Raw genomic sequence first — 25,702 nt, 5'->3', positions numbered from 1 at the left:
CCCAAATCATCCCTCCCTCCTTGGTATCACTTTCCTGGCATTGCAGGGCCTTGGTGACCACCCAGCCTCACCCCAGCAGCGTTTGCCACCTGCTCCCTCTAACGAGCCCCTCTCCCCTCCGGTGCCTCGGCAGGAAGCTGGACGAGGAGTACAAGGAGAGAATCGCCGCTCTGAAGAATGAGCTCCGCAGAGAGCGGGAGCAAATCCTGCAGCAGGCCAACAAACAGAGGCTGGAGATGGAGCAGGAGATTGAAAAGCTGAAGACGGATGAGAACTACATCCGGGACCGCCTGGCCCTGTCCCTGAAGGTAACAGGGACTAAACACAGCTGAGATTCCCCCCAAAAAGCAGGGATACCCTGGGAGGGGGAGTGACTCTTGCAGAGTAGTCCTTGTTGAGAGCGTGAGTTTTGGGCTGTGTTTAGCTGGCCAAAAGTCATTCAACCAGCAAGATAGAGGCGTGTCCATGAGAATTGGTGTTGGGGGCACCTCGATGGGTTGTTCTGTAGATTCCTAATCTCCAGTTCAAATCTCTGCTGCCATCAAGTGCAGAGCGTGCGTGTGCACAGCTCTCAGATGAGCTGTCCAGCCAGGAGACAAAACATCTTGATCAAGTTTAAAATACTGGTTTAAAAACAAATAAACAAAATAACCACGTAAAGCAAACTTGCTATTATGCCTTTTGATAATTTCTCTAAATTCCAGTGCTCACACTGGGCCGTGGCAGGCGTGGGTTGTGTGTGGATGGATTCATAACTCCAGTCATCACCTGAAGCTTGGAATAATGCCATGCTCCGACTTGATTGGGATTACCCTTATTTCAACACATGCTGATTTTTTTCCTCCTCCAAGTGCTGAGGCTGTTGTGGGGTTTTTTGTTTGGTCCAGGAGAACAGCCGCCTGGAAAACGAGCTGTTGGAAACGGGAGAAAAACTGGCCGAGTGTGAAAGTCTGGCAAGCAAACTGCAGAGGAACTTGGAAAATGTCCTGGCTGAGAAGGTAAATCCTCCTTTTCCCTGTGGGGCTTGCAGAATTAAATCTCTTTCAAGTTGCTGCACTCAAGCTGCCAGTTTAACTGATATCCAGAGGCTTTTGGGGTCCCTATCCAGATTATCCACGCTCAGCCTGCCTTGGTGACATGGACTGCCTTGCAGCTGAGGAAAATAAAGATATTCCACTTTAGCTGTGATTTTATTCTAATTAAAGCAGGGAGCCTTAGAGTGAAGCAATCATCCTGCAGATCTGCAGGAATTTTTTTTTTCCCCCCAGCACAGAGTTTTGGATAGGCCCAACTTGCAGGTCCTTTCCAGGGAAGATGATGCAGGAGGAGTGAGGTTTTACATGGCATCTCTGCTGGAATTAGGTGAAAATCGAGGTGAACAGCTGATCATGGCTGTATTACACTGAACTTTTCAGGATATCAGCTTCTCCAAAGATGTTTGAGTTTGTGCATCCACAGCCTGAGGTTCATATATTGGGATTTCCAGCCTTCTTTAAAGCTTGGGATTATTTGTCACACTGAGATGTGCAAATGCTAAGGTAGAAAGCTGTGATCTGGAATCAGTGAGCATGAGAGCTGTGCTAGATGGCAGACAATGCTTTTTGGGAAATTACTCATTCCCTGCTAGGAGGAAAGTGGAGTTTCTTTATTTAAAATAAAAGTCCAGAGTGGAGAGAGGGTGCAGGCTGCAGGACTGCTGGGAATGGCATCCGTGCTGTACTGAGCAGGGCTGTTGGGTGGGCCAGTGGATAACTGGATATTCCATTCCTATGTTCCAGTTTGGTGACCTGGATCCCACCAGTGCAGAGTTTTTCCTGCAGGAGGAGAGACTGGCCCAGATGAGGAGCGAGTACGAGCAGCAGTGCAGGGTAAGTGGAGCTGAGACCTGGCTCCTGTGTCCACCAGGAACATCATGAAACCTTTCAGGTTGGAAAATCCCTCTCAGACTGAGTCCAACCGCTCCCCCAGCACTGCCAAGCCCAGCACTAACCATGTCCCCAAGTGCCACATCCTCACTGCAAACAGCAGCACAAAGGGTGTTGGAAAGCTCTTCCCACAGAGGCAACTGGCTGAGCTAAGAGGATGAGGTGCCCCCAGGGTGGGCTAGGAGAGGCTCCATGGAGCCCTGTGAATTCAGAGTTGCAGGAACTTAGAGGAGAAATAAGATACATCCACGTTTTACTGGTTTTCAGACCAGAAATATTTTTTTAAAAATAACCCTGAGAATTGAAAATTTGCTTTCTCCTCCTCAAATCTTGTATGGTTGAAGCACTTTAAGATGAGCCTGCAGGTTATCTATTTACACATCTGCTTTCTGATGCCTGCGGTGGTACCAGAGAAGCTGTGGCTGCCCCTGGATCCCTGGAAGTGTCCAAGGCTGGGTTGGATGGGGCTTGGAGCAGCCTGGGATAATGGAAGGTGTCCCTGCCCATGAGAAGAGGGTGGAACTGGATGGGCTTTAAGGTCCCTTCCAACCCAAACTGGTTTGTGATTCTGTGATCTGCTCTGCAGGATCCTTTCCATTCAATAAAGGGCTGCCTTTGCAAAAGGCTGTTGGATTGGAAACAGCGTGGAAGCTGCAGTTTAAAAGCAGAAATTGCCTAGAAATAGGCATTGAATTGATACAGCTTGATAGGCAGCTGCTTTTTCTATTTTTGAGGATGGGAGATATAAATCAGTGCCCAAGGTTCACTTCCTGGGCCTTTCAGACCTGCAGGATTCTGTGTTTGCACACTCAGGGAGTTGTTTTCCTCAATAACTGCTGTTCCTGGAACGGGGTGCAGGGCACTTGGCACAAACCCTGGCGAGGTTCCGCTGGCGGGCGGAAGGACCAGATGGTAAATGCAGTAACGAGGGGATCTCTTTCCTAATTTGATCTTTTGCTTCTGGTTTGATTTTTCAAGTGGATGGTATTTGAGGAGGCATTTCCCAACTGTTTGAAAATGTTTGAAAAGCTGCTTTTTAATAAAAGGTCACAGGAAGAAGGAATGAAGGGAAAGGTCCTGGAGCGTGTTATGCCCTCACCGTTGAGAGTTTGGTATTGGAGAATCATCAGAGAATCCCAGAATGGTTTGGGTTGGAAGGGACCTTAAAAACCTTCTTCCACCTCTTGCCATGGGCAGGGACACCTTCCACTATCCCAGGCTGCTCCAACCCCTGTCCAACCTGGCCTTGGACACTTCCAGGGATCCAGGGGCAGCCACAGCTTCTCTGGGCACCCTGTGCCAGGGCCTGCCCACCCTCCCAGCCAGGAATTCCTTCCCAATATCCCATCTATCCCTGCCCTCTGGCAGTGGGAAGCCATTCCCCCTTGTTGTTTTGCTGATAGAAGGATGCCTATGGCACTATGGATTATTGACAAGTCTTTCCCTGCTGTAATTCCCACCTGAATGTCCCGTGGTGGGACTGGGTCGATGCTCAGCTGCTTTGGTTCCTTTCCCTCAGCCTTTTTTTCCCCCTCCATCTCAGGAGCTGCAGGACCAGATCGATGAGCTGCACTCAGAGCTGCAGGAGTACCGTGCCCAAGGCAAAGTGCTCAGGCCTTCCCTGAAAAATTCCCTGTCAGAAGAGTTTGACATTGACATGAAGAGTCATGGCAACGGCGGGATTGAGCCTGACCAAGGTAAAAAAGTACCTCCTGTAGGACTGAGATCTGTGCTGTAGGTGTTTATAACATCTTAGAGGTAATTCCATGACGACCTTCCCAGTGAGTTTTGGTCACCACCTCCTATTTTGGTGTTTAATGTTAATTTGGAATGCGACTGCTGAACTGTATTTAAAGCTGAAATTAATGCTTGCAGTTACTTGGCTGTGTTTGTGATGGGATTTTGAGAGCTGCTAAGCAGTCCTAAAATGATGAAATCATTCTGTTGAGAATTATATATATTTAGGTATTGTATAATTAATGTTTTTATAGGTCTATAAATTATAACTAATTACTTTTTCTAAAGGACTTGGTTCAGAAGACTGCAACCCATTAAATATGAGCATAGAGGCAGAAATGGCCATCGAGCAGATGAAGGAGCAACACCACAGGGATCTGCATCACCTCAAACAGGAGCTTGAGGACACAGTAAGTGTTGGAATGAGATGGTGTGTAAGGCCCCTTCCCACCCAAAACCAGTTTGGGATTCTATGATCCCAGTAAGAAATAAAGCTGAGCACTTGAACATTCTTTCTAGGGAAATCAATATAAGATGCTGAAGTGTGAATCAAAATATTCAGTAGAATGAATATATAAAACTAGATGGAAATATTGAGGGAAACATCCCTGTAGAACATTCTGTGGAAAATGAAACCAACCCATCCTGTTTTCCCTTCTCTAGGTGAGCCATTATGAAAAGCAGCTGGATGAGACAAAAGCCCACTGGGAAAAGGAGCAGGAGGATATGAGGCAGAAGTACACTGAGGAGATGAATGTCATGGAAAAGCAGATCACTGGCCTTAAAAATCAAGTAGCAGAGCTGCAGGGAGAGGCAGCAGCGCTCAGAGAGCAGCAGGAAAAGCTCGACTGTAAATACAACGAGGAGAAAAACAAATTACAGATGCATTTCGATGAGGAAAAAGCCAATCTGCAGGAACTGTTGAGGCAGGAGCATGAAGATGATGTCAGGGCCAGACTGGAGCAGGTGAATGAGAAGTTCAGGCAGGAACGGGAGGAGCTGATCCAAAAGAGTGTCTGGGTGGAAGAAAAGATGAGAGTTCTGGTGCAGACACTGCAGGAGGAGAAGGGGGAGCTGGAACGTGGCTTCCACGAGCAGCTGAAGAGGCTGGCAGAGGTGCACGCCCTGGAGAAGGAGGACCTGCAGGAAGAGCTGCTGAGGAAGCACGAGCAGGAGCTGGAGGAGGAAAGGTGAGTGTCACCTCCGGTGGGGACAGTGCTGGAGCGTGGTGACCGGGGTGAACCTAGTGCAGAAACACTTCCCTGGTGTGTCATTCCAAGTGTCCTGACTGCACAGTGCTGTTCCTGCTCTGCTCTGCAGCACTGGGCTCCTCTCCAGGGTTTTTTCTCTTCTGACCTTTCTCAAGCAGATATTTAGATTCATTTTTAGCTCGCCCAGAGGCAGCAGTAGTGTTAAAGCATAACCAGGCGTGATTAAGTCGAGTTCTGTTTGGGATCCCTGTGCTCCACAAATCCCTGCTTGGTCCTTTTAAAACTTGTGGGTTTGCAGAGTTCTTTGCTGAAGAAGGAAAGGGGTGGCTGGGAAGTGCTTTTAGCCAACATTGAGTGTCAGAAGAAACTGAAACCATCCTGGGGTGATGGGGGTGAGAGCATCTGCCCCCCAAAAAATCTGAGCACAGGAACAGAAGGGCACATATTGCACAGGCAACCTTTTCTGAGGACATTTCATGAGCTTTCACACTTTTCCAAGGCAGTTTTTCTTTTTGAAGTTTCACCAAATTGCCTCCGTTTTAACTTACGGCTTCCAGAAACACCCATCCAGTAGTCAGTGAAAAAAAAAAAAAAAAAGTGAATTTCCAACTTGTTTTATTCAGCTTAAAAATCCACTTTGATCTCTGAGGTAGTTTAGTAATATCTTATGTTAACCATGTCTAGGGAAAAAATGGCAAGTGACTATAAGAGAAGAGCATCTCATGCACAAACTCAGTTTTCTGTGGACACACAAACACTTGTGAATAAATATGAAGAAACCCTCCAGAGTCTGGAAGGACATTACCAGCGAGAGCTGCAGGAACTTGCTGAACAGCAAAGAGAGGAGAAATCCCAGTGGGAGTTTGAAAGGGAGGAAATTGCTCAGGAGGCCGCTGAAGCCCATGAGCAGCTGAAGGAAAGCTTGGCAAGTGAAAAGGCTGTTTCTTCTGCCCTGACCCAGGAGAAGGATCTCCTGGAGAAAAATTTCAAGGAAGAAGTGAACAAGCTGGTGTGTGAGAGGGAGCAGCTGGAGAAGGAGCTGCGGGAGCTGAGGAATGCTGCCCAGGAGCAAGAGGAAAAGCTGAATGAGAAAATAGCCCAACTCCAAAATGACCATAAAAAAGAGCTAAAGGAGAAAGATGAACATATATCCACAGTGGAGGAAAATGGGAAGCGGGTTAGGGAAAAGCTGGAGAGACTGGACAGTGAGTATAAGCGAGAGAAAGAAGAGCTCAATTCCAAACTTCTTGCTTTGGAGAGTTTAAACAAAGGCATTTGTGAGAGAGCAGAGACAGAAAAGGCTGAGATGAGTTTGGAAATCTCAGCCCTCCAAGGGAAAATACAGAAACTGCAGTGGGAAACACGGAGTTTTTCTGCCCTGCAGAGCCATTACAGGGTCCTGGAGAGTGAGTATGCGAAAGCCAAGAGCCAGATCGCTGCTTTTCCTGGTGCAGCTCCTCTGGGAGACGATGGGGATGTTCTCCAAAACCTGCAGAAGGTGCACGAGCAGGCGGTGAAGGAGAATGTCAGGATGGCAGCCCAGATCCTGCGGCTGCAGCACCGGCTGCAAGCGCCGGAGCCCCTGCAACCTCCCAGTCCTGGCTGCTCCCACTCTGGCTCAGAACCAGAGGAGATAGATCCCAGTTCTGAAGGGTTGCCCAGTGATTGTCAAGATGTAGCCATGGGAGCAGATTTCAGTGTCCTTCCACCTTTGGAGGCTGATACTACAGACCTGGAAGAAATGTCGGAGATGGATTTGGATTTGGAGGAGGGATGTGTGACAGCCAGAGCTGGCGACCACCCTGAGGTACAGGGGTGTTGGATCCAAGGAAATCAAGCAGCTCCAGATGCTGATGGCAACCAGGATTGTGACAAGAACCAAGAGCTCCTTTTTTGGGTGCCTCTGCTGCCAAAAAAGAGAGATCTGGAGGAAGTTCCCAGGCCAAAAATGCTACACAAAAATGTCAAACAGCAGAACATTCATCTGCTAAATCACAGAATAGCTCCCAAAAATAAAGGGTTTGTTTCTGATGCTTTGAAGCTTCAGGTAGAGCTGGAGAAGGCTGAAGAACTGAGTGAAGCCTCTCTCCTGCTGGATCACACTCCTGGGGCAGCAAATGGTGACCTGAAGAGCGTAATAGCTCAGCTTTGGAAAAGGGTGGAAGAGCTGGAAGACCGATCCATGGCACAGGCTGAACTTCTGTTGCTACAAGAAGAAATTCAGGTAGAAAATGAGGATCTGAAAGCTGAAATGATACAGCTAATTGAAAAAAATAAAGTGCTGGAAGACAACCTGCATAGGCTGAGAAGGCTTCATTGTGAACAAGAAGAAAGCGAGGTGGAAAGTGTCAAGTTTGAAGAGGAAAACACCAAGTTCCTCCAGAAAGTTAAAGAAATGGAAGATGTTAAAGAACTGGAAGGTGTCCAAGGACAAGGTGCTCAAGGAAACACAGATGGGCCCAGTGACATGAGAGGTGGGAAGCTGGAAGAACAACCCACTGCATTTATGGGCCAGCAGGACAGGAATGCCCAAAGCGACGGCGCGGTGACAGAAGCGGGCAAAGCAGGAATGAGGGATCTCAACCCAAAGGTGAAGGAGAAAGCTCTGGGTCACCCAGAGGAGAGGAAGGCAGTGACCCAGGGCTTGCAGAGCACGTGCACTGAGCTGCAGCAGAAGGTTGACCTGCTGAGGTAACGTAACCCAACGTTAGCCACTAACCCAGCGCTGCCTTGGCTGCTCCTTTAACCACCGTAGTTTAACTCTGATTTAGCTCTGAGTAGCAAACAGTGCTGTGGACTCCTAACTCCTCTAATCATGGATACAGACCACTGGGATAAATAACTTGTGTGTCACTTACTCCTCTCTGTGCCTGCCACCTAAGCAGGAGCACCTGCCAGCTGTCCTGTCTGTGGATGTCACCGTCGCAGTGTGTAGCTCGTGGTCCAGCACGGGCCCATCGTATTTCCATGTCCAAAATCCATGGTAACACTTCCAGAGTGCTTTGTAGCTCTTACTAATATCACTCCACTCGGTTTGTTCCCTTCCAGAGCTGAATGTTGCTCGCAAGGCTAAAATTGCTCCTGTTTTTTCTCAGTGTTTCGGGTTAGCGCTATGGAATGATGGTAATTTGAAATGCTAAAAGTGCTTCTGTTTCTCTCAATATTTAAATTAATGCTAGAAAATGATAGGGACTTTTTTTTCCTCAGTTAGGAACCCCTCAGGAGTGTGATATGCTAAATATAGTTACAAAACATGTATTTGTTATATTATATTATCATAGGTTTTACCTCCTTGTTTTTAACTGCTGTATTTCAGCAAGATTTTTTTTAATGGATAAAGTGGTTACAAGTAGCTTAATTATTGTTCAGCACCAGCTTCCTGCAGGAAATTGTTCTTTCAGGTGTCCCACCATGGCTAAGTTATTTCTGTGCAGTCGCCTGGGGGCAGAAAAGGCACTTTCCCAACCGTGCTGTTCCCAGAATTCTGAATTCCAGATGGGGAAACAGCTCACTCTCCTGGCAGTCTGCACATTGTGGTGTTAAGTTCAAGGACTGAAAGATATGTAAAATATTAGTGTGAAACTTCAGATTTTCACTCACTTGAGCTGTACAAAAACAAGCCCAAAACCCCAGGGTTTTTTTTAAGTTCGTTGTAAAAATTCAGAGTTTTTTGAACAAACTGGGGAGCGCTCTTGCTAAATTCATGGAAAATATAAATACACCATTTATACATAAAACAAGGCAACTGTAGCTTTGGTTTTGGAGCATTACAGGTAGCTCTGACCTGTGGGACTGTTTTCCTCCCCAGATGTCCTACAGGAGCTGCTTTCTCACTTGTCTCGTGTCTCTGCCACAGGTGTGAGGCTGAGAAGCTCCGCGAGGAAAACGCCGTCCTGAAAAACGAAGTGACTTTATTAAATGAAGAAGGGAGTGCTTCCAGCCTGAAACTGAGGGAGCTAAATGGATCCAGAGAAGAAATGAGGTGAGAATTCCATGGGGAATGTACCCTGTGATGCCTTCAGGCTGTGGCTGTGCCACAATGGGTTCATCCCTTCTCTCCAAGCTCTTTTGTGTGTTAGGTGCTGTACAAATCCAAAATGGGGTTATTTCATGGTGCTGTTGGACATCCAGCAGCCTGACAGGTTATTCCTCATCCTTTTCCCTGCCCCAGCTTGTCCTGCCCATTCCCAGAGCCAGGCAGGGGTTTTAGCTGTAGGCATTGAGGAGGTGACCCAGTAACACACACGAGCACAGGACCTACACAGGAGCTGACCTGATGCAATTATTTGTGCTTCAGCAAAAGCAGGGAGAGGCTCATCTGACAGATTATTCCAGTGGTTGGGTCTTTGGCAAGTGCAGAACCCTCCATGATCCTGGGATTATTCTTCCCCTCTAGGAAAGACCCACTAGGGGCACCTTGAGAGGTGGAGCACTTGTCAAGTTGATGCAGAACAGGGATGCTGAGCAATGAATAAATAAATATCCACAATTACCATTTCTGGTGATGTTAAAAACAGCCCATTTTTGGAATCATTAAGGTTGGAAAAGACCTCTAAGACCATCAAGCCCAACCATTCCCCAGCACTGCCAAGGCCACCACTGCCCTGTGTCCCCAAGTGCCACATCCACAGGGCTTTTAAATCCCTCCAGGGATGGGGACTCCAGCACTGCCCTGGGCAGCTGTGCCAGGGCTGGACAACCCTTTCCATGAAGGAATCTTTCCTAATATCCAACCTAAACCTCCCTTGGCACAACTTGAGGTGATGTTCTCCTGTCCAGTCTTGCAGTTCTGTATATTAATAATTGATTTTAATGTTAATGAGCTTTCATTTTTCCATAGGCAGAAGATAGAGGCTGTGAGAAAGGAGAAAGTGGCTGTGCAGAAGATGGTTGACAACCTGAAAAAGCAGGTGTGTGGCCTGAGCCCAGAACCTTCTCTGTGGGAATCATAACTGCATCAAAGCTGTTCCTTGGGTGGTCACAAAGGCAGCAGAAAACGAACATTTTTATAAATTTAAACTTGTTGATAACTGTTTTATTGCCTCTTTGGGATTGATTTGAGGCTTGTTTGACCTGCTCATAAAACAACAGCTGTAATTGTGTCAGCTTGCAGGCTTGAGAGCACTTTCCATAGTCAACGTGGAAAGTTTATTTCGTAGAAATATAAAGTTTAAATCTTGTGTTCTGTAGTTTTTGTGTGATTCTCTGCAGTAGCCCATGGGAAATAGAGATTGTGATTCAACCTCTACTCGTTTCCCAGCTGGCTGGGTCTAGGAATGCTGCCAGTTGTATTCCTGTGGCTGCTACTTTTATTTTAGGGGTGGCTTGTTAGAAGGTTTGAGTAGCTTTTACATCCATGTCATCTTGGTATTGCTTAGGAAAATACTTGCTCAGAATAATCTACTGGGTAACCCTCAAAATCTACCTCAAAGGGAAAGGGGGAACAGTGGTGTGCTGGGTGACTGATTTAACTGGTCTAATTAAGGCCGGTTATGAGAAATTAACTGGTTGGAGTCAGTGTTTGAGTGACACTTGTCAGATCTTTAATCACCTTAATAGAAAGGAAATACCCAAAATCTCATTCCCGGTGTAAAATCACTCAGGTGGCGGATCTGAAGACCAGGAACCAACAGCTGGACTCTGAAAACACAGAACTGAGCCAGAGGAACTCTAAAAACCAAGCAGATGTGCAGGATCTCAATCAACAGCTGGCAAGGGTGCTCAAGCAAAAGGAAAGGGAAGAGGGAAAGTGTACCCTGGAGGAATGGGAAAAGGAGAGGCTGCTGCTGAAAGAGGAACTGGAAAACTCCAAAGCAGAGGTACAGGATTTGATAGGACAGTTGGGCTTCAGGTGTTATGGAATTGGCATCCTTTGGAATTGTCCTGGGATGTGCATGGGATTTCAAAGCTGAGCTTTGCTAAGTGCTGGCTTAAACACAGCAGCAGCCAAAAGCCAGGAGGGAAAAATGTGGAGGTTTGTCTTGAAAACACAGCTTAGTGATGGCAGATGTTTCCCTGCAGTTTCCAGCATGGCTGTTGTTCATCCAGTGCCGTCCCAGCTCTATCCAGTGGCTGCAGCATCCTCTACTTAAACTTTGGTGCTCTGTGAGTCCCCTAAATTGAAATCTGAGCCTTTTATTTTTTTGCAGTCATCAAATATGGTGTCGTCTTTGGAGATGGAGGTGTCAAAAATGAAGGTTCAAGCTCATCTCCTGGAGCAGGAGAACCACATCCTCAAGCAGGAGCTGGAGAAGACAAAACAGGTGTGGCATCTTACTGCCCATAGAAGGTGTGGCTGCCCCTGGATCCCTGGGAATGTCCTTGGAGCAACCTGGGGTAGTGGAAGGTGTCCCTGCCCATGGCAAGGGGGGAGACTGGGTGGGCTTTAAGGTCCCTTGCAACCCAAACCCTTCTGGGATTCTATTTGAGTGCCATCAGATTGATTTTCACCATCTCTTCATGGATGAAAATAGTTAATTTCTTTAAAGAAAGTTCATAAAAGGAAGGGAATGTAACTCCTCTTTGAAACAGTTCCCAGGTGCAATGCACAATTCTTCAAAATAAGGTTGGATTCACTTAGACTTTGCCAAAAGATTTTTGGGAATAGTGGATCTACAAAGAGAAGCTTTGGTCAAGATAAAGATGAAAAGCTCTAATCGAGGAATAGACAGGGCAAATGGGACCCACAGGAGAACATTTCCCTGTGTAACAGGAGATACAACCCATATTAGCTCCATTTAAGGAGTGAGCTCTTCCAGCATGTCCTGTCAGGGAGAATTCCTGTTGCTAAACCCATCTGGAGATATCAGAGTCTCACAATGTCTGAGGATAATTTCCTGGAGAGCTCAGTTATCTCCTGTACAAGCACAGTTCAATTGGCTGTAAATATATGCTAATAAACACAGATAATGAAGCCTTCAAATGAGTCAGTTCCCTGATTAGGGCTCCACAAAGTCATTTTCTGCACAGTGTAAAACACTCAGTTGAGGCACCCAGTGCTCAGGGTAGATAATGGTCTTAAAAAGCAAAAGCAGCTGAGGCCTATTCAGAGAGGAGTGGATTGTGGCTGGAGTGTAATTACAGGCAGGAGATGGAATGAGGAAAGGCACTGATAAAGCACTGGGTCAGCTGGGAAAAGGACTGGAAGTCAGCAGTGCAGTGGTTTTCCCTCTGTGTGTTTTAACACAGGGTGATTTAGGTGGGATATTGTGGAAAAGCCCTTCCCTGTGAGGGTGGAGAGGTCCTGGAACAGGCTGCTCAAAGAAATTGGCTGTCCCTGGATCCCTGGAAGTGTCCAAGGGCAGGACAGGGCTTGGAGCAGCCTGGGATAGTGGAAGGTGTCCCTGCTTATTCCAGAGGGATTGGAACTGGACGACCTTTTAAAGGTTCCTTCCAACCCAAACCATTCGGGCATCCCATGATTTTCATGCCAAATTTTGCAACAGCACAGAAATGCAACTGTGAGGGGTTTGCTTCCCACAGCTGCCCAGATGTTCTGATCTCTCTGACCTTCAGAATGAAGTTTCAAGTTTAATTACTAAAAATGAAAAGCTGCAGAAAGAGAAAGAAGCCCTGAGTGAGGAACTGAACAGATGTGTTGATAAGGTAAGAACTGCAAATCCACATCACTACATGCTGTTAAAATTCTTATATCTTTATCTGTATCGCCATAACCTATAAAACTTCTCTGGATAGATTTTTCCTTACCCTCAAGCTGGATAAAAGCTTAATTGCCACTGCCTGGTTTTTATTCCTAGCTGGTCTTAGAGAGGAAAGCTTAAATTCTGGAGCCCAGCTTTACTGTAATTTGATTATGTAGAAAATTCCAAACATTGCAAGGAAGAGAGGCCAGGATATAAATATTGCAGCAGGACAAGGAAGACAGTGTTCTTGGACTTCTATTGCAACTCTGCCATAGTGTAACTCTGAACTGGAGCAGAGGAGTCTGCACACTGTAAATAATAATCCCATTGTGTGGAAATTCAGGGAGCTTAGGGGTTTTTTGCTTTCCTGTGTTTTCTTTCCTTCCTTCCTTAGCTTTAATTCCCTCTAGGGTAAGCCTTGAAGTCAAACTGAGTCCAAAAAATTCCTGAGTGAGGGATGGTTCCTGATGTAATCTCATTGCAGGTAGCTCAGGTCAGCTGCTTGGAGAGTGCAATCAGCAGCTTGAAGCAGGAGCAGGAATCCTGGGAGCAGCAGAGCCAGGCCCTGAAAGCGCAGCTCTCCGTTTCCCAGGACAAGGTATAAAGCAGGGATTTATGTTATAACCCTGGATAAAGGCATTTTGATCATCTCTTGTAGTGCTTTTTCTCATTAAAGCCCCCTTTTGATGTCACGCAGCTGAGACTGGCTGCTTTGAGGGGCTTTCAAAGTGGTGCTCTTAAAGGGCAAAAGGAAACTTGTTAAACATGAGGGACTTTTTCTCTCTGCAGCCGAGTTACCTTTGCCAATTCCCTCTGCCTGGTGGTTCCTAAAATACTGCAGAGACTCTGCTCTTGCTCCTCTGTCCTGGTGCAGGCTCATCCTTCCTCAGGCAGGGATGGGATCAAGTGGTTCCCTGCCTGGCTGAGCATTCCTGGAGTTTCTCCTTGGCCATGGGCTGCCAGGAAGAATAAATAATTCAAGGGAAAGCTTCTTCCCAGCATATTGCAGTAAATGCTCAGGGCTGAAAGATGTTTCTGGTGAATGCAGCACTGTGGCTCTATTCAAAGTGGATGGCTGCGAGCTTGGAACAAAAAGTTGGAAAATCATTTGGAATCATAGAGTTTTAAGGTTGGAAAAGCCCTCTAAGATCGAGTCCAACCATTCCCCCCAGCACTGCCAAGGCCACCACTGCCCTGTGTCCCCAAGTGCCACATGTCCCAGGGATGGGGACTCCACCACTGCCCTGGGCAGCTGTGCCAGTGCTGGAAAACCCTTTCCATGAGGAAATTTTCTCAAATATCCAATCTAAACCTCCTCTGACACAACTTGAGGCTGTTTGCTGTCCCTTGTTCCCTGGGAGCAGAGCCTGACACCCCCTTCAGCTCCACCCTGCTGTCAGGGAGTTGTAGGGAGCAATAAACTCAATTTAACATTTTCAAAGGGGGATATCAGCGTTTTAACTTCACTCCTTCCATCAGAGATCCTAAATACGTGGCATACCTGCTCCACACAGGGAATCCTGGCCTAGCAAAAGCCAAGCTGTGCTCCTGCTCCTTACAGGTTCAGAGCCTGGATGAAACTCTGCAGAGCACCAACCTCCAAATGTCCCGGCTGAAATCCGACCTGCGGGTGACACAGCAGGAGAAGGAAACTCTGCAACAAGAGGTGATGGCATTGCACAAACAGCTGCAGAACACCAGTGAAAAGGTAAAGGGCTTCAGGGCTCTCAGTAGGTGTAGCTATAATTATTGTATATTGGGTATAATGTGCAGGTTTTAAGCTGATTTTTAAAAACTGTGTTTTAAGTATCGAACGTAAGCACAGGCAACGATCAGTCCCTCCCCTGAGTCTCCATTCTTCCCTAAAAGAAACCTTTTACCAATAAAACCCCCAAGTCTGTGGACTATGTATTCATTTACACCTATCAACTATAAAAATTAACCAGCTGGTCATTGACAGAGGATCTAATTTTCAGTGCAACTTGGGTTTGAAAGGTACAGAATTTTACCAGCCTCTCAGCTAATCAGGATTTGTAACTGAAGGAGGTTGTAGACAGCAGTCTTGGGATTGCTGTTAGGAATTCAGCTACTAATTTGGCTTATTTGCCATGTAATTAAGGAATATTTAATGTCCATGTGGAAGAGAGGCTGTTTCAGAATTGTACAACAGGAACTCAATTACTGCTATTACTGAATGATATATAATACTGAGTTCTGTTTGGCTCTAAAGAGAGCATAAATTGCTTTTTTTTTTTGTGTGTTGCCGAGCTCTGTGCACTCCTTGGGCACACAGCTATTACCCATGATTTTAGCAGGGAGAAGCACTTGGGGCTTTGCACATGGGATTTCTTAGGGGAAAACAGTGAGTGGGCCGGGAGGGAGATGGGAATGCTGTGGCTTTGGAGTCTGCAGTTACTGAAAATCCACCTAAAACCCACCTCTTCTCTCCATCTTGAGAGGCATCTTCCGTCAACTTTGTGCATCCCAGCAGGTGAGAACACCTCTGTGAGATGCATCCAGCTCAGCCTTGGATCTGCTCATGCCTGAAAGTTACCTCCAGGCTGTTCCAGACTCAGTCTGCTGACACTGAGTCCCTCTACAGAGGTGCTTTACATCCCTCTGTGGTTGATGCAAAGTAGTAGAGTGCTGGCTTGCTGTCCCTTGACTTGCTTTCAGAAACATTAGCTCTGTCTTTAACACTGTAAGCTACCTGGACTTTCCCTCTGGGAGGTCTTAATCAGTACAAAGACCAGAAATCCACTCTTGATGTTTGTAAAGTGGTGCATGTTTCTACATAGGCCACTGAAGATGTCCCTCTGCGTCCAACCCAAGGACTTGTTTGATTTCTTTTAAAACGTTGTGGTTTGTGTTGCTGAGCTCTGTGCACTCCTTGGGCACACAGCTATTATCCATGATTTTAGCAGGGAGAAGCACCTGGGGCTTTGCACATGGGAGTTCTTAGGGGAAAACAGTGAGTGGGCCGGGAGGGAGATGGGAATGCTGCGGCTTTGGAGTCTGCAGTTACTGAAAATCCACCTAAAACCCACCTGAATAGAGCAAATGTCTGCTTCTTTGTTTAAGGCCTAACCCTGCAATTCTGTCTGTCTTAAGAACCGGGTTCTGGAAGTGGCTGTGCCTCCCTCAGGGCTGCAGGACCAGCGGGGGCCAATCCACTGGGATGAGCTGGAGCAGCCACCGGAGCAGGAGCAGAGGCTGCTCAGGCAGGAGAACGAGAGGCTGCAGAGGGAAGTGCAGAGCACTAAAACAGACCTGGCTCACTCCAGGGAAAAGGTAACCTGGGCAAGAGGACAGATCACTGGAGGGTTGGGTTGGGAGCTCTGGAGGTCACTTATTCCACCCCCCTGCTCAAGCAGGATCACTCAGACCACTCTGCACAGATCACATCCAGGTAAGTTTTGAGTATCTCCAGAGAATGAGACTCCTCAACACTCTTAGGGGATTTCTTTTCTTTAAAAGACAATCCTGATAATTCTGAAATCTTATTTAAGATTTCAGTCCAACTTTGAGTTAACAAAAAGATTCTTAATATTCCTAACATTCTTCTTGTGCAATTTCTTGGCTCGCAGTATTCAGTGGATTATGGGGAGGAGGAAGGGAAAGAAGGCCAAGATCTCAAAGCAAATATGTCAAAAATACCCCAGAGTTGCCCAGAGAAGCTGTGTCTGCCCCTAAAGTGTCCAAGGCCAGGTTGGACAGGGCTTGGAACAGCCTGGGATAGTGGAAGGTGTCCCTGCCCATGGCAGGGGGTGGCACTGGATGGGCTTTAAGGTCCCTTCCAACCCAAACCATTCTGGGATTCTCTGAGTCCAGAATCAACTGGTACTCGGTATTTTAGATGAAGTGGAATTATCTGGGACATCCTTCCACATTTGTTCATCTCTGATCTCCTCAGATCCGACAGCTGGAATCCACAATCCTTTCCCTAAAGCACCAAAAGCATCAAAGCCAGTCAGGGATTGTCAAAGCCATAGAGCAGGAGAAGCTGAGCTTGAAGAGAGAGTGTGAACAGCTTCAGAAGGAGTTGTCATCTGCAAACAGGAAGGTGAGTTTTGGGTGGCAAACACACAAATCAGTGCAGCAGTTTTGATCTCTCAAGAGCCCAAGGGATAGGCTGTAACTTTCTTCTACTCTGAATTTTCTGCTCTTTGCTTCTCACAGTTCTGTGTCTCAAGGAGCTGACAGGGCTCTGTGCATCTGCTGTGAGACATCTCTTGTAGCAAAGCACTTGTCTAAATACTCCTGGTTTTTAGACTTGAGTTGTCTTGGTATTCAATGATTGATGAGGGGGAAAAAAACAGATAAAATGAGAAATTGCTGCTTTTCTAAGGAAACTTCTTGTCTCTGATAGATCAGTCAGATGAATTCTCTTGAACGTGAACTGGAAACCAGCTCAGAAAACGAAGGGCTAAGAAAAAAGCAAGTCAAGCTGGATGATCAGTTAATGGAGGTACTTTTCAATCACAGTTGACTGTGGGTCTCTATCACTATCTCACTGAATTTATTTTATTTTAAAACAACTTACAGATGTGTAGTAACAGACAAAACTAACTGAAACTAGAAGAATTAACCTCTCCTAATGTTTAACCTCATCTTTCATGACCAAGTTGTGTGGCAAACATCCTTCTCTGAAGCGTGTTGTGATTACTCATAATTCACATACGGCTTCAGATATAAAATCAAATAGCAAAGAAATTTGTTTCTGTACTTGGGGCAAGGCTGTGACACTTCCCTCTTCCTTCCTAAAACATGTCACCTCAAATTTCCTAATTACTGTTTGTGTGATGCTGCTCTTAATGTAGAAACCTGTTCTTATTTTCTCTGGGAATAATTTGCTGAATTTAAGTCTTATCTAAATCAGGATAAAATAACAATTTACACAGCTTACTGTTAATTTAAAGGCACCAATGACAACTTCAGTTGAGATTCTTCTAAAAGCTGTTGTAAAAGTTCTGCTGGAGGTGGAACATGCTGGATATCAAAACTTAGGAGTCCTTGGTTATAGGAATGGGCAGCCTTACTGTGTTTAGTGTGTCCCATAAGGTCAGCCCTGACCTCCAAGTTTTCTCTCAGCAGTCTTGTTTAAATTTGATAGCCTGGATTTGAGTTTAAAACATGATACATTAAAAAAACCAAACCAAAACCTCCATTTTGACTTGTTCCATAAGTCAAAGCATCTTTTAGATGAGGCTTCTATGCCACTTTATAGAGGGCTTCATGTTTCTTGTCAAGACAGCAAATGGGAGCCATTAGGCTGAAAATCCTATGTAATTAGTAACAAAACTGTAAAAGCCTAATTAGGAAATAAGAGATTTTGACAAGTTAATGAAAAGACTGCTTATATTCCCAGTGCATTTATTTATATTGTCTTAATTAAGCTTTGGGAAAATGCCAAGCACTTAAACCCATAAACACCGAGCCCGGGATGGCATTTTCTCCTGAAATGTGTATTTCAAACAATCAGGATTCTGTTCCTCCTGCTAACCCTTTCCCAGCAGGTGTGTACAACATTCCCTCAGTGCTCTGTGACTTCTAACGCTCTCTTTTGTGCCTATTTTCCTTTTGTCCATGGCTAACCTGGCTAGAACTCAGTGGTTGGAACTAGCAGAGAAGGGGGCACTTCTCTCTCTGAAATAGTGTGCAAAGGTAGAGCAATAATTTTTAATGTACCACCATAGCATGGAGAAAACATTCCTTTATTTTTTTTTTATGGATTTCTTTTTTTTTTTTTCTTTTTATTCCATGCATCTTTTAAGTAAAGAAGCCACTGTTCATTTCATTGTCAATTTTGGACAGCTGCACTGGGTTCTTTGTGGCCGGTGTGTTGTGCAGTGTGGTTCTGTACTCCAAGGAGCTGCATATTCCTAAGGGATTGCCATGAAAATGGACAGCAATCACCCCACTGCATTCCAAAAGAATTAAAATTGGGAGTTGAGAGAATGAAAAGTGGCTTCCTGCTAACCCATTGACTGTGAGGCTTGAAGGTGTTTGCATATTTACCTCTGGTGCCTGCATGCTTTTCTACCAGACTGTCCAATGTTTCCTTAAATTAATTTATTTCTGATCCCATTGGGCATCATCCTGATAGTTTAGCAAGTTCATGATTGTTCCATTTTCTTCCACAGAGGAATACAGCAGGGCTATATTGTTTTCATTGTTGGTTCATTAGTATTTATTTTTAAGATGCTGTTAACACTAATTTACTGTTTCCTCATTAGTTACTCATGTGCTTCACAACATGACAGGAACCCTGAAAGAAATTCCACCAAAAGCTCATTATTTTCACTGTTTATATTGTCAGGAAAGGCACAGCTCCTTTACAGACAAAGAGAACCCCTAAATAGCTTTAAAAAGTACAAATCATTTTATTTTGAAGTATTTATAAAGCTATTTTCTGTTTACCTGGACCAGCAGAGATATAAGATGGTAACAGGGCCAGAAGAGCTGCACCACTGTGCAAAATATTTAGAGACTAAGTCATTAACTGAACTATTATTCCAAATTGATAATTTTGCCCCTTTTGAAAGGAAAATTAAAACCACTTTTGAAAGGAAAATTAAAACCACTTTTGAAAGGAAAATTAAAACCACTTTTGAAAGGAAAATTAAAACCACTTTTGAAAGGAAAATTAAAACCACTTTTGAAAGGAAAATTAAAACCACCAAGAAGATAACCCTATACACCTTTTCCTAAGGGAACAGAGTAATGGTTTTGATGTAACAGGTGACAATTTATGATGTGATCAACTGGTGACCTTTATGGGAAGAAATTATTATTGTTACACAAATTCCAACTGCAAATGAATTTTTCTGAACCATCAGGGATTTTTACTGTCCAGTTCTGGTCCTTTTTAGTATCATTAACGATTCCAACTGTGAGTTAACTTACCTGGGTTTTACTTTAGTCTGTGAAAATTCTAAATTATTTCACATGACTGTCTTGGCTCATAATATCCCCACAGTCAGGAGTGAACATTAGGAAAGATCTATAGGGTTTTAAATACTGAATTCTGAATGTAATATAACCAGAGATAAATGTTCTCTCTCCCTCCTAAAGACTAGAAACAATCAGCACAACTTCAACCTTCCCCTTCAAATGGGAAATTGGAAATGGGAAATTACTATTACTTAAAGTCCACCATAGGCCAACTAAACTTTGATAGGAATTCATCCAAAATTTAGTGATTTTTTTTTTATAATTCAGGCCTGAAATGATGAATCAAAGCCCAGCTTCCTTTCAGCTTCAGCGCTGCATGTGAAATCCCATCTTTTCTTTCGTTGGGGGAAAAGCTGCCTGCTCACCATCTATCACTGAGTCCAGGCTTGTTTTTCTCACCCACGAGAGATCTGAGAGCAAGCTGCTGCCTGGAGCAGCCCAGGCAGAGGGGGCAGGTGCTGATGGCTGGGATTTTTGCCTCCCCAGATGCTCCAGTCCGGCGGGATGCGTAGCCAGAGCCCGCGCTCCCGGGAGCTCCAGCAGCAAGGCTGTGCCCCGGTGCCCAGGGAACAGATCCTGCAGCTCCAACAGCAGCTGCTCCAGGCAGAGAGGAGGAGTCAGCACCTCCAGGAAGAGCTCGAGAGCAGAGCCTCAGGGACAAACATGCAGCAGGTAAGGTGCTCCTTGAAAGTGAAAATTTTTAAGGTATTTGGTTTAGTTGTCTTGGGTTTTTTTTTTTCTTCTGAGGAGATCCATCCTCTGTTTATGCCAGTTCAAAAGTTGAACTTTGATGCCAGCAAGGATATGTGCAAAAGATGCTGTTCAGCATGGTTAGCCTGAGCCAGAGCTTCGTTTTGAAGTCCTCTTAACTTTTGAGTTAACACATTTAACTGGCTTTTCTCCTTCTGCTCCATGTGCAGTAAGTGTTTATAGGGTTGGGGTTTGTTTGTTTCTTTACCTAATGTCCATGTCTGGAGCTGTTATTTTTAAAATGCACCATGCCAGATATTGCACAAGCATCCATCACATAAAACCCTGATTTGGGCTGTTGCTGTCACATGGAGTTGTGTCAGTTGTAGCAGAGCAGAAAACAAATTAATCCTTTTTATAAGGTCAATCTTCCTGATTTGGCCATGAGACAAGACACTGATACTGTTGTACAGAAACTTCAGCATTGGCATTTCTGAGGGAAGACCAATTCCAAGGAAGATTAATTCATCCACTGCCCATGTTGGGCAGAATCACTTTTAGTGTTGTTTGGATTTTTTACCTTGTAAAACAGAATTATCGGCAATAGAAAGGTTTGTACCTCCCATATAAAAAATGCCAAGTGATCCTTTTCTTCAAAAAGTAATTGGATCTCTAAATCTCTAAAGCTTTGGCTCAGGCCATAGGTCTTAAAAGAATATTACAACTCTATCTTTTGAGAAAAGATAAAGCTGTAAATAACCTAAATGTATATTTAGTATTTTATCTCTCTTAGATTTATTTAGATTAGATATTTATTTAGATTTATACTTAGATAAATAAATGAGATAAAATACTATTAGCTATTTATTCATCTGTTAGCAGGAAAAAAAAACCCCTCTTATATTCTAAACTTAGATTACAGTTAAACTTTAAAATAATACCTTAAAATAATAACAATAAGACCAAAACGTTGAAGCTCAAAAATCTCTGAGCATAGTAATAGGGTATTTCAGGAAAAATAAAGATATTATGGAGAGAGTCTTGGCAGTAACCAGTTTTTGAAGTTTCCAAAACTTGGAGTAAAAATTCTTTTTTAAGAAAGGCATCAAATCAAAATGTTTCTTAAAAAAAATTTTTAAAAACCCCCGAACCTTAAAAGCAAACAATTTAAGGTTAAGTAGAAATAAATTGATTGTAAGGTTCCTTTCCAGAAGTGCATCACCACAGGCTGAGGTACTTGGTCCCATTCCACTGAGAGCAAAATGTGCAGTTTAAATTAGAAATCAATCAAAGCCACATTGCAGCAGGGGCAGCTGCAAATGAATGTGCTGGGATTGCATTAGGAGTGATGACTTTGTAATTTAGCTTTTGAAATCAATCTGCAGACGAGTCACATCCTGGAACTTGTAGTTCTAGAGATGAATTGCTCCTGCATTTCCTGGAAAAGCTTTGTCAATTTAAAAATACTTACAGAGAGGCTTTGCAAATATTTGCTGTCAATGCACTAATGCACTCAATCCTTTTTTTTTTTTTCCCTTTTTTCCTTAAAGTGAGTGGATATTCTGGTTTATAACACCCCTTTTTTCATGGACTTTACTAGATAACTTTCTAAATCATTATTAAAAACTCACATTTATAAACATTTATAAACAAAGCCAGATTTATTTCAGTTTGTCTCCACTTTGCTGCTTCTCATAAGCACCTCCTGCTTTCATCTCTGTTGATTTTTCTTTGCCATCCTGGTTTTTAGGGTTTAACATTTAGTTGAGCTCATTTCCCTTTCAATGTCCCCTTTAGCACCCTGAAAACTTGCATCCTAATCCCTCTCCATCATCATTTCACCAGTGAGTACAAGGTCAGGTTATCTCCATGCTTTCTGTGTAAAATTAATTATTTAGTTCTGCTGCTGCTTTGCATTTTGCAGCTCTCTTAGATCCTGTGTAATGAGGTATCCAAAGTTATCCCTTTATTTTAATGGAATTATTTTGTGCTTCTCCTGCTTTGCAGTTTTCATTGCCTTTTAATCCTGGTTGTTTGTGTTTTTTCGTTCATTTTGCAGTCAGTCCTGAGTTATTTTCATCCAAAGGCTGCTGTTACATGTTTAAATTTCACTAAATTAAATTATAACTCCTGAACTGTTTCTTACTGTGTTAACCTGTCTGGACTCTTCTGAATTCCCAATGACTGTTTCTGCTGTGTCCAGTGCTGTGATTACCTCACGTTCCTTGCTCAATAACTAAATTTGGGAGCCTGTTAATGACCCACTATTTCCCAAAGTTTGCCTAGAACCGACTAATATTTGAGTTGCTCAACTCCCCGTTTGCACAGCTCTTTATTTCAAATTTCATATCACCTCTGACCAGCTGCTTGTTCACTCTGAGGGAAAAACAACAAGGTTGAAGATAGAAATGCAAAGTTTTCAAAGGAGGTTCAGTTGGGCTTCATTTTTCCCAAATGCTGGGCAATCTGTGAGATTTTTATCTATAATAAATGAGATTTTTTATGTTATATATGCGATTGTTTAGAGAGAAAGGAGGGCGATTTCCTCTAAACAACTTTGCTAACTTAATCATTGCCACTGATTTTTTAAAAAACACGGATGAGAGTCTTTAGATGTAGAAAATGCCCCCTCAACCTCCCAGCTGTGTATGTGTAGCACTAATATTCATATTTACAAATATAAAATATAAAGTACTCTGCATGGTTTTTCTGTGTGTGTATTTTTTTTTCTGTCCTGTGTTGCTTGCTTTGCTTATATTGGTGATTTTTTTTTTTTTTTTTTTGCTTGAAGTGTACATGTTTGGAAGAAAAACCTGGATATCAGGGTGAAGTATTCCCACTTGCCTTCTTTCTCTAGGCCTTGCTACCGGAGCAGCGAGCAGTGCATGCAGATTCCTACCGGAGGATCGGGCACCTCTGACACCTCTGGCTGCTTTTGATCCCATTCCTTTTCCATGATAAACACACACAAACACACAAACTGGCATAAGCTGAGAAACTTGAGGATCAAATTTATTTTTTCCCCCCTAAAAAACAGCAAAACAAACCACAAAAAAAAAAAAAGTCTCCGCAGTGTTATTTTCTTATTTATTTGTCTAGAAGCTATTTTGTGAAAGCTCAGAAGCTTCCAGAAGCTTTTTTTAACTTGTTACAAATGAGTTTTATTTATGTTATTTAAAATGTGCAGTTGTTCAGAAGGGGAAAGAGCCTATTTTTCTCAAAAGGTACTAATTTTATATGAGATTTGAAGAAAATCTGAGGTATTTATACTGCATTTTTGTATAAGATGTATAAAATTTTTAACAGGGAAAGATGACTTTTTTTGGATGTAAATGAAAAATAAAATCTTTTTTTAAGCATAAAGTGTCTTGTCTTCATAGAAATCAATAATTTCCACTTCAAGAATGACCAAGTTTTAGACAAAATACTTATCTTTGCTAATGAGGATTGTTATATCACCACTTCTGGGAAAGATCTGTGGTGGGGATGTACTAGAGTACAGAAACTCTGCTTTTCTTTAGCAGATGTACCTGAAAACAGAAGAAAATGGGAGATCTTCTACTGCTGTGGCCATGAAGTAAAAAGGCAGTGCAAAAAAAAAAAGGAAAATTATTGTTTTTTGGATGAAATTCTATAGTTTTTGTCTCGAACTACTTGAATAAATCAGAATTTTAATACTTTAAGAGTTCAGCGAAACACCTCTTTAAGGCCTATGACTTTTTTTAGTTGAGGCCATGAACCATTTCAGCTGTTTGCTTGTAAAGATCTTTTGGCTCCTATTTTTACTGACCTTAATGTTACTACCTGAGCTGACTTCTCCCATTTAACATGAAATAATATGAAGTGAGAACATTTAAACCAAAAAAACCAGGGATCACAGAGATTGAGACCTCTTTTTAATTCTTCTTTTCCACATAACTACTCACTCAAGGTTCCTGCAACCAGTGGGAAGTGGAATAGTGAGTTCCAGGGTTTTGAATTCCAATCAAATTCCTTTAATTCAGAAAAATATCCACTCCACCCACACTGCAAAACTGTTTTCTATGTGCCTCTACTGTCAGTTTTTTCATAAAAATGATTTATCACATAGCCCCATACACAGATTTGAGTTTCTGTTACAGCAAATAAGATGTTTGGGCTTAAATCAATCCCCCAAGGGGATCATTTTGTAGGGGTTTAGATGAGGAACTCCCTACCTGAAGCAGTTTTTCATTTATCCTCCTCCACAGGTGCGATGGGTTTGGGTTTGAGGGTGTTTTATTTTGGGTTGGTGCTTTCTCAAAGTTAATCTCCTCAAATGACTTCCTAGAATTTGAGTAACAAGCAGCATTAAAATAAAGTCTCAGTTTTCCTGCAGTCAGTGTCTCAAGTTCCTAAATCCAAACAAATCTTTTTGTAATTCCTGATGTTCCTTATTTATTTGGGAAAACTTCCCTCAGGTGTTGGTGTAATGGTCTCATGACCAGAATTATTATGCTTTTGGTTACAGTGTCACCTTGCTGAAGAAAAAGAGGAAAACCAGTTTAGGGTCATGAAAACTAATCTAAAAAGATGTAAAAAATGAAGTTTGAGATAATGGAATCCTACTTTTTTTGGCTATTACTCGATTTCAAGGTGTCTTTGGCATGGGAGAGTTACACTGTCAAACATTACCTTATGACCTCACCTTATTTTTATTCTAAACCCATTGGATTGGCATTTTGTTTCCCACGTTCATCAGAAATTTGGCAGCACCAAAGAACAAGAAAAGGAAATTACCCGGCTCTGACCATCACAGAGAACAAGACAGAACTTAAAATTTTATATCATTTTTCCTTGATCTGGTAATTTCAAGTGTAACTTAGACCTGGAAAACCAATGCAGTGCTGAGAGTGTCCTTTTAAGTGTTGCCCATAATATTTTGCTTCAGTGAAGGGTTTATTAATTTATTTGTCTCTAAAACAGACTGGAGTGTGGAGGGCTAGCTATTTTCTTGAGCATAAAATGGGGAAAAAAATAGACTGGTGAATGGGAACTGATCTTTAACTGATTTTTCACGTAAATGTTGCTTTCCAGGGGGGTCATGAGCAGCTTCTAAAAATGATGGAAGAGCGGATGATGGATGTGGAGCAGAAACTAAGGCTTGTGAAGAGGCTTCTCCAAGATAAAGTAAATCAGCTGAAAGAACAAGTAGGTGTTCTTAGACTTCCTCAAACCTTCCCCATTCCTTCTGTAAACCCCTAAGTGGGCAAAAGCTGCCAAGCTGTTGTTCAGAAGAAAGTTAAAAGTGGTTTTATTTAATGCTTTTGAGCTCAATTACAGCATGTTTGCCCAAAGCTTCATAAACCTCCAAACTGGGGACTGAATCCACTACTCATTAATTTCCTAAATCAAGCAACAAAAATAAAATTTCAGTTGAGGATCCTAGCTGGAAAAGTTGCTTAGAAAAGGAGGAAAAATATTTTCCTGAGGAGAAAATCAAGTATTGATTCCTTTGAGGCCTCCTGCCCCCAAATACATCCTTTGTTTGATGTGGTTTTGGGGTTTTTGGAAGTACCTCTGT

The 25,702-nt window shown here is 43.4% G+C and overlaps 1 protein-coding gene across 12 annotated transcripts in view; it reads left to right on the top strand.

Moving 5' to 3' along the window:
• The window catches only part of NIN (ninein), a 60,927-nt gene that overhangs the window by 31,156 nt on the left and 4,069 nt on the right, over nucleotides 1–25,702 (top strand). For 3 of the 12 annotated variants that reach the window (XM_048306933.1, XM_048306931.1, XM_048306934.1), the window contains exons 11-29: nucleotides 134–308; nucleotides 888–998; nucleotides 1,779–1,868; nucleotides 3,469–3,622; nucleotides 3,951–4,072; nucleotides 4,326–4,852; nucleotides 5,558–7,564; nucleotides 8,730–8,855; nucleotides 9,714–9,783; nucleotides 10,477–10,692; nucleotides 11,023–11,136; nucleotides 12,356–12,478; nucleotides 13,001–13,114; nucleotides 14,078–14,224; nucleotides 15,628–15,807; nucleotides 16,430–16,579; nucleotides 16,886–16,984; nucleotides 19,957–20,142; nucleotides 25,216–25,329. In XM_048306933.1, the coding sequence (XP_048162890.1) occupies nucleotides 134–308; nucleotides 888–998; nucleotides 1,779–1,868; nucleotides 3,469–3,622; nucleotides 3,951–4,072; nucleotides 4,326–4,852; nucleotides 5,558–7,564; nucleotides 8,730–8,855; nucleotides 9,714–9,783; nucleotides 10,477–10,692; nucleotides 11,023–11,136; nucleotides 12,356–12,478; nucleotides 13,001–13,114; nucleotides 14,078–14,224; nucleotides 15,628–15,807; nucleotides 16,430–16,579; nucleotides 16,886–16,984; nucleotides 19,957–20,142; nucleotides 25,216–25,329 (4,825 nt within the window). Of the gene's footprint in view, nucleotides 1–133; nucleotides 309–887; nucleotides 999–1,778; nucleotides 1,869–3,468; nucleotides 3,623–3,950; nucleotides 4,073–4,325; nucleotides 4,853–5,557; nucleotides 7,565–8,729; nucleotides 8,856–9,713; nucleotides 9,784–10,476; nucleotides 10,693–11,022; nucleotides 11,137–12,355; nucleotides 12,479–13,000; nucleotides 13,115–14,077; nucleotides 14,225–15,597; nucleotides 15,808–16,429; nucleotides 16,580–16,885; nucleotides 16,985–18,119; nucleotides 18,181–19,956; nucleotides 20,143–21,957; nucleotides 22,016–22,951; nucleotides 23,524–25,215; nucleotides 25,330–25,702 lie in introns of those variants that run through there. The other 9 variants (XM_048306937.1, XM_048306940.1, XM_048306935.1 and 6 more) reach the window with 9 other exon arrangements.

This window comes from Corvus hawaiiensis, chromosome 6 (assembly GCF_020740725.1).
Source record: "Corvus hawaiiensis isolate bCorHaw1 chromosome 6, bCorHaw1.pri.cur, whole genome shotgun sequence".
NCBI classification, from domain to species: Eukaryota; Metazoa; Chordata; class Aves; order Passeriformes; family Corvidae; genus Corvus; species Corvus hawaiiensis.
Note: the sequence above shows the minus strand (reverse complement) of the source record. Positions and strands in the feature narration are given on the sequence as shown.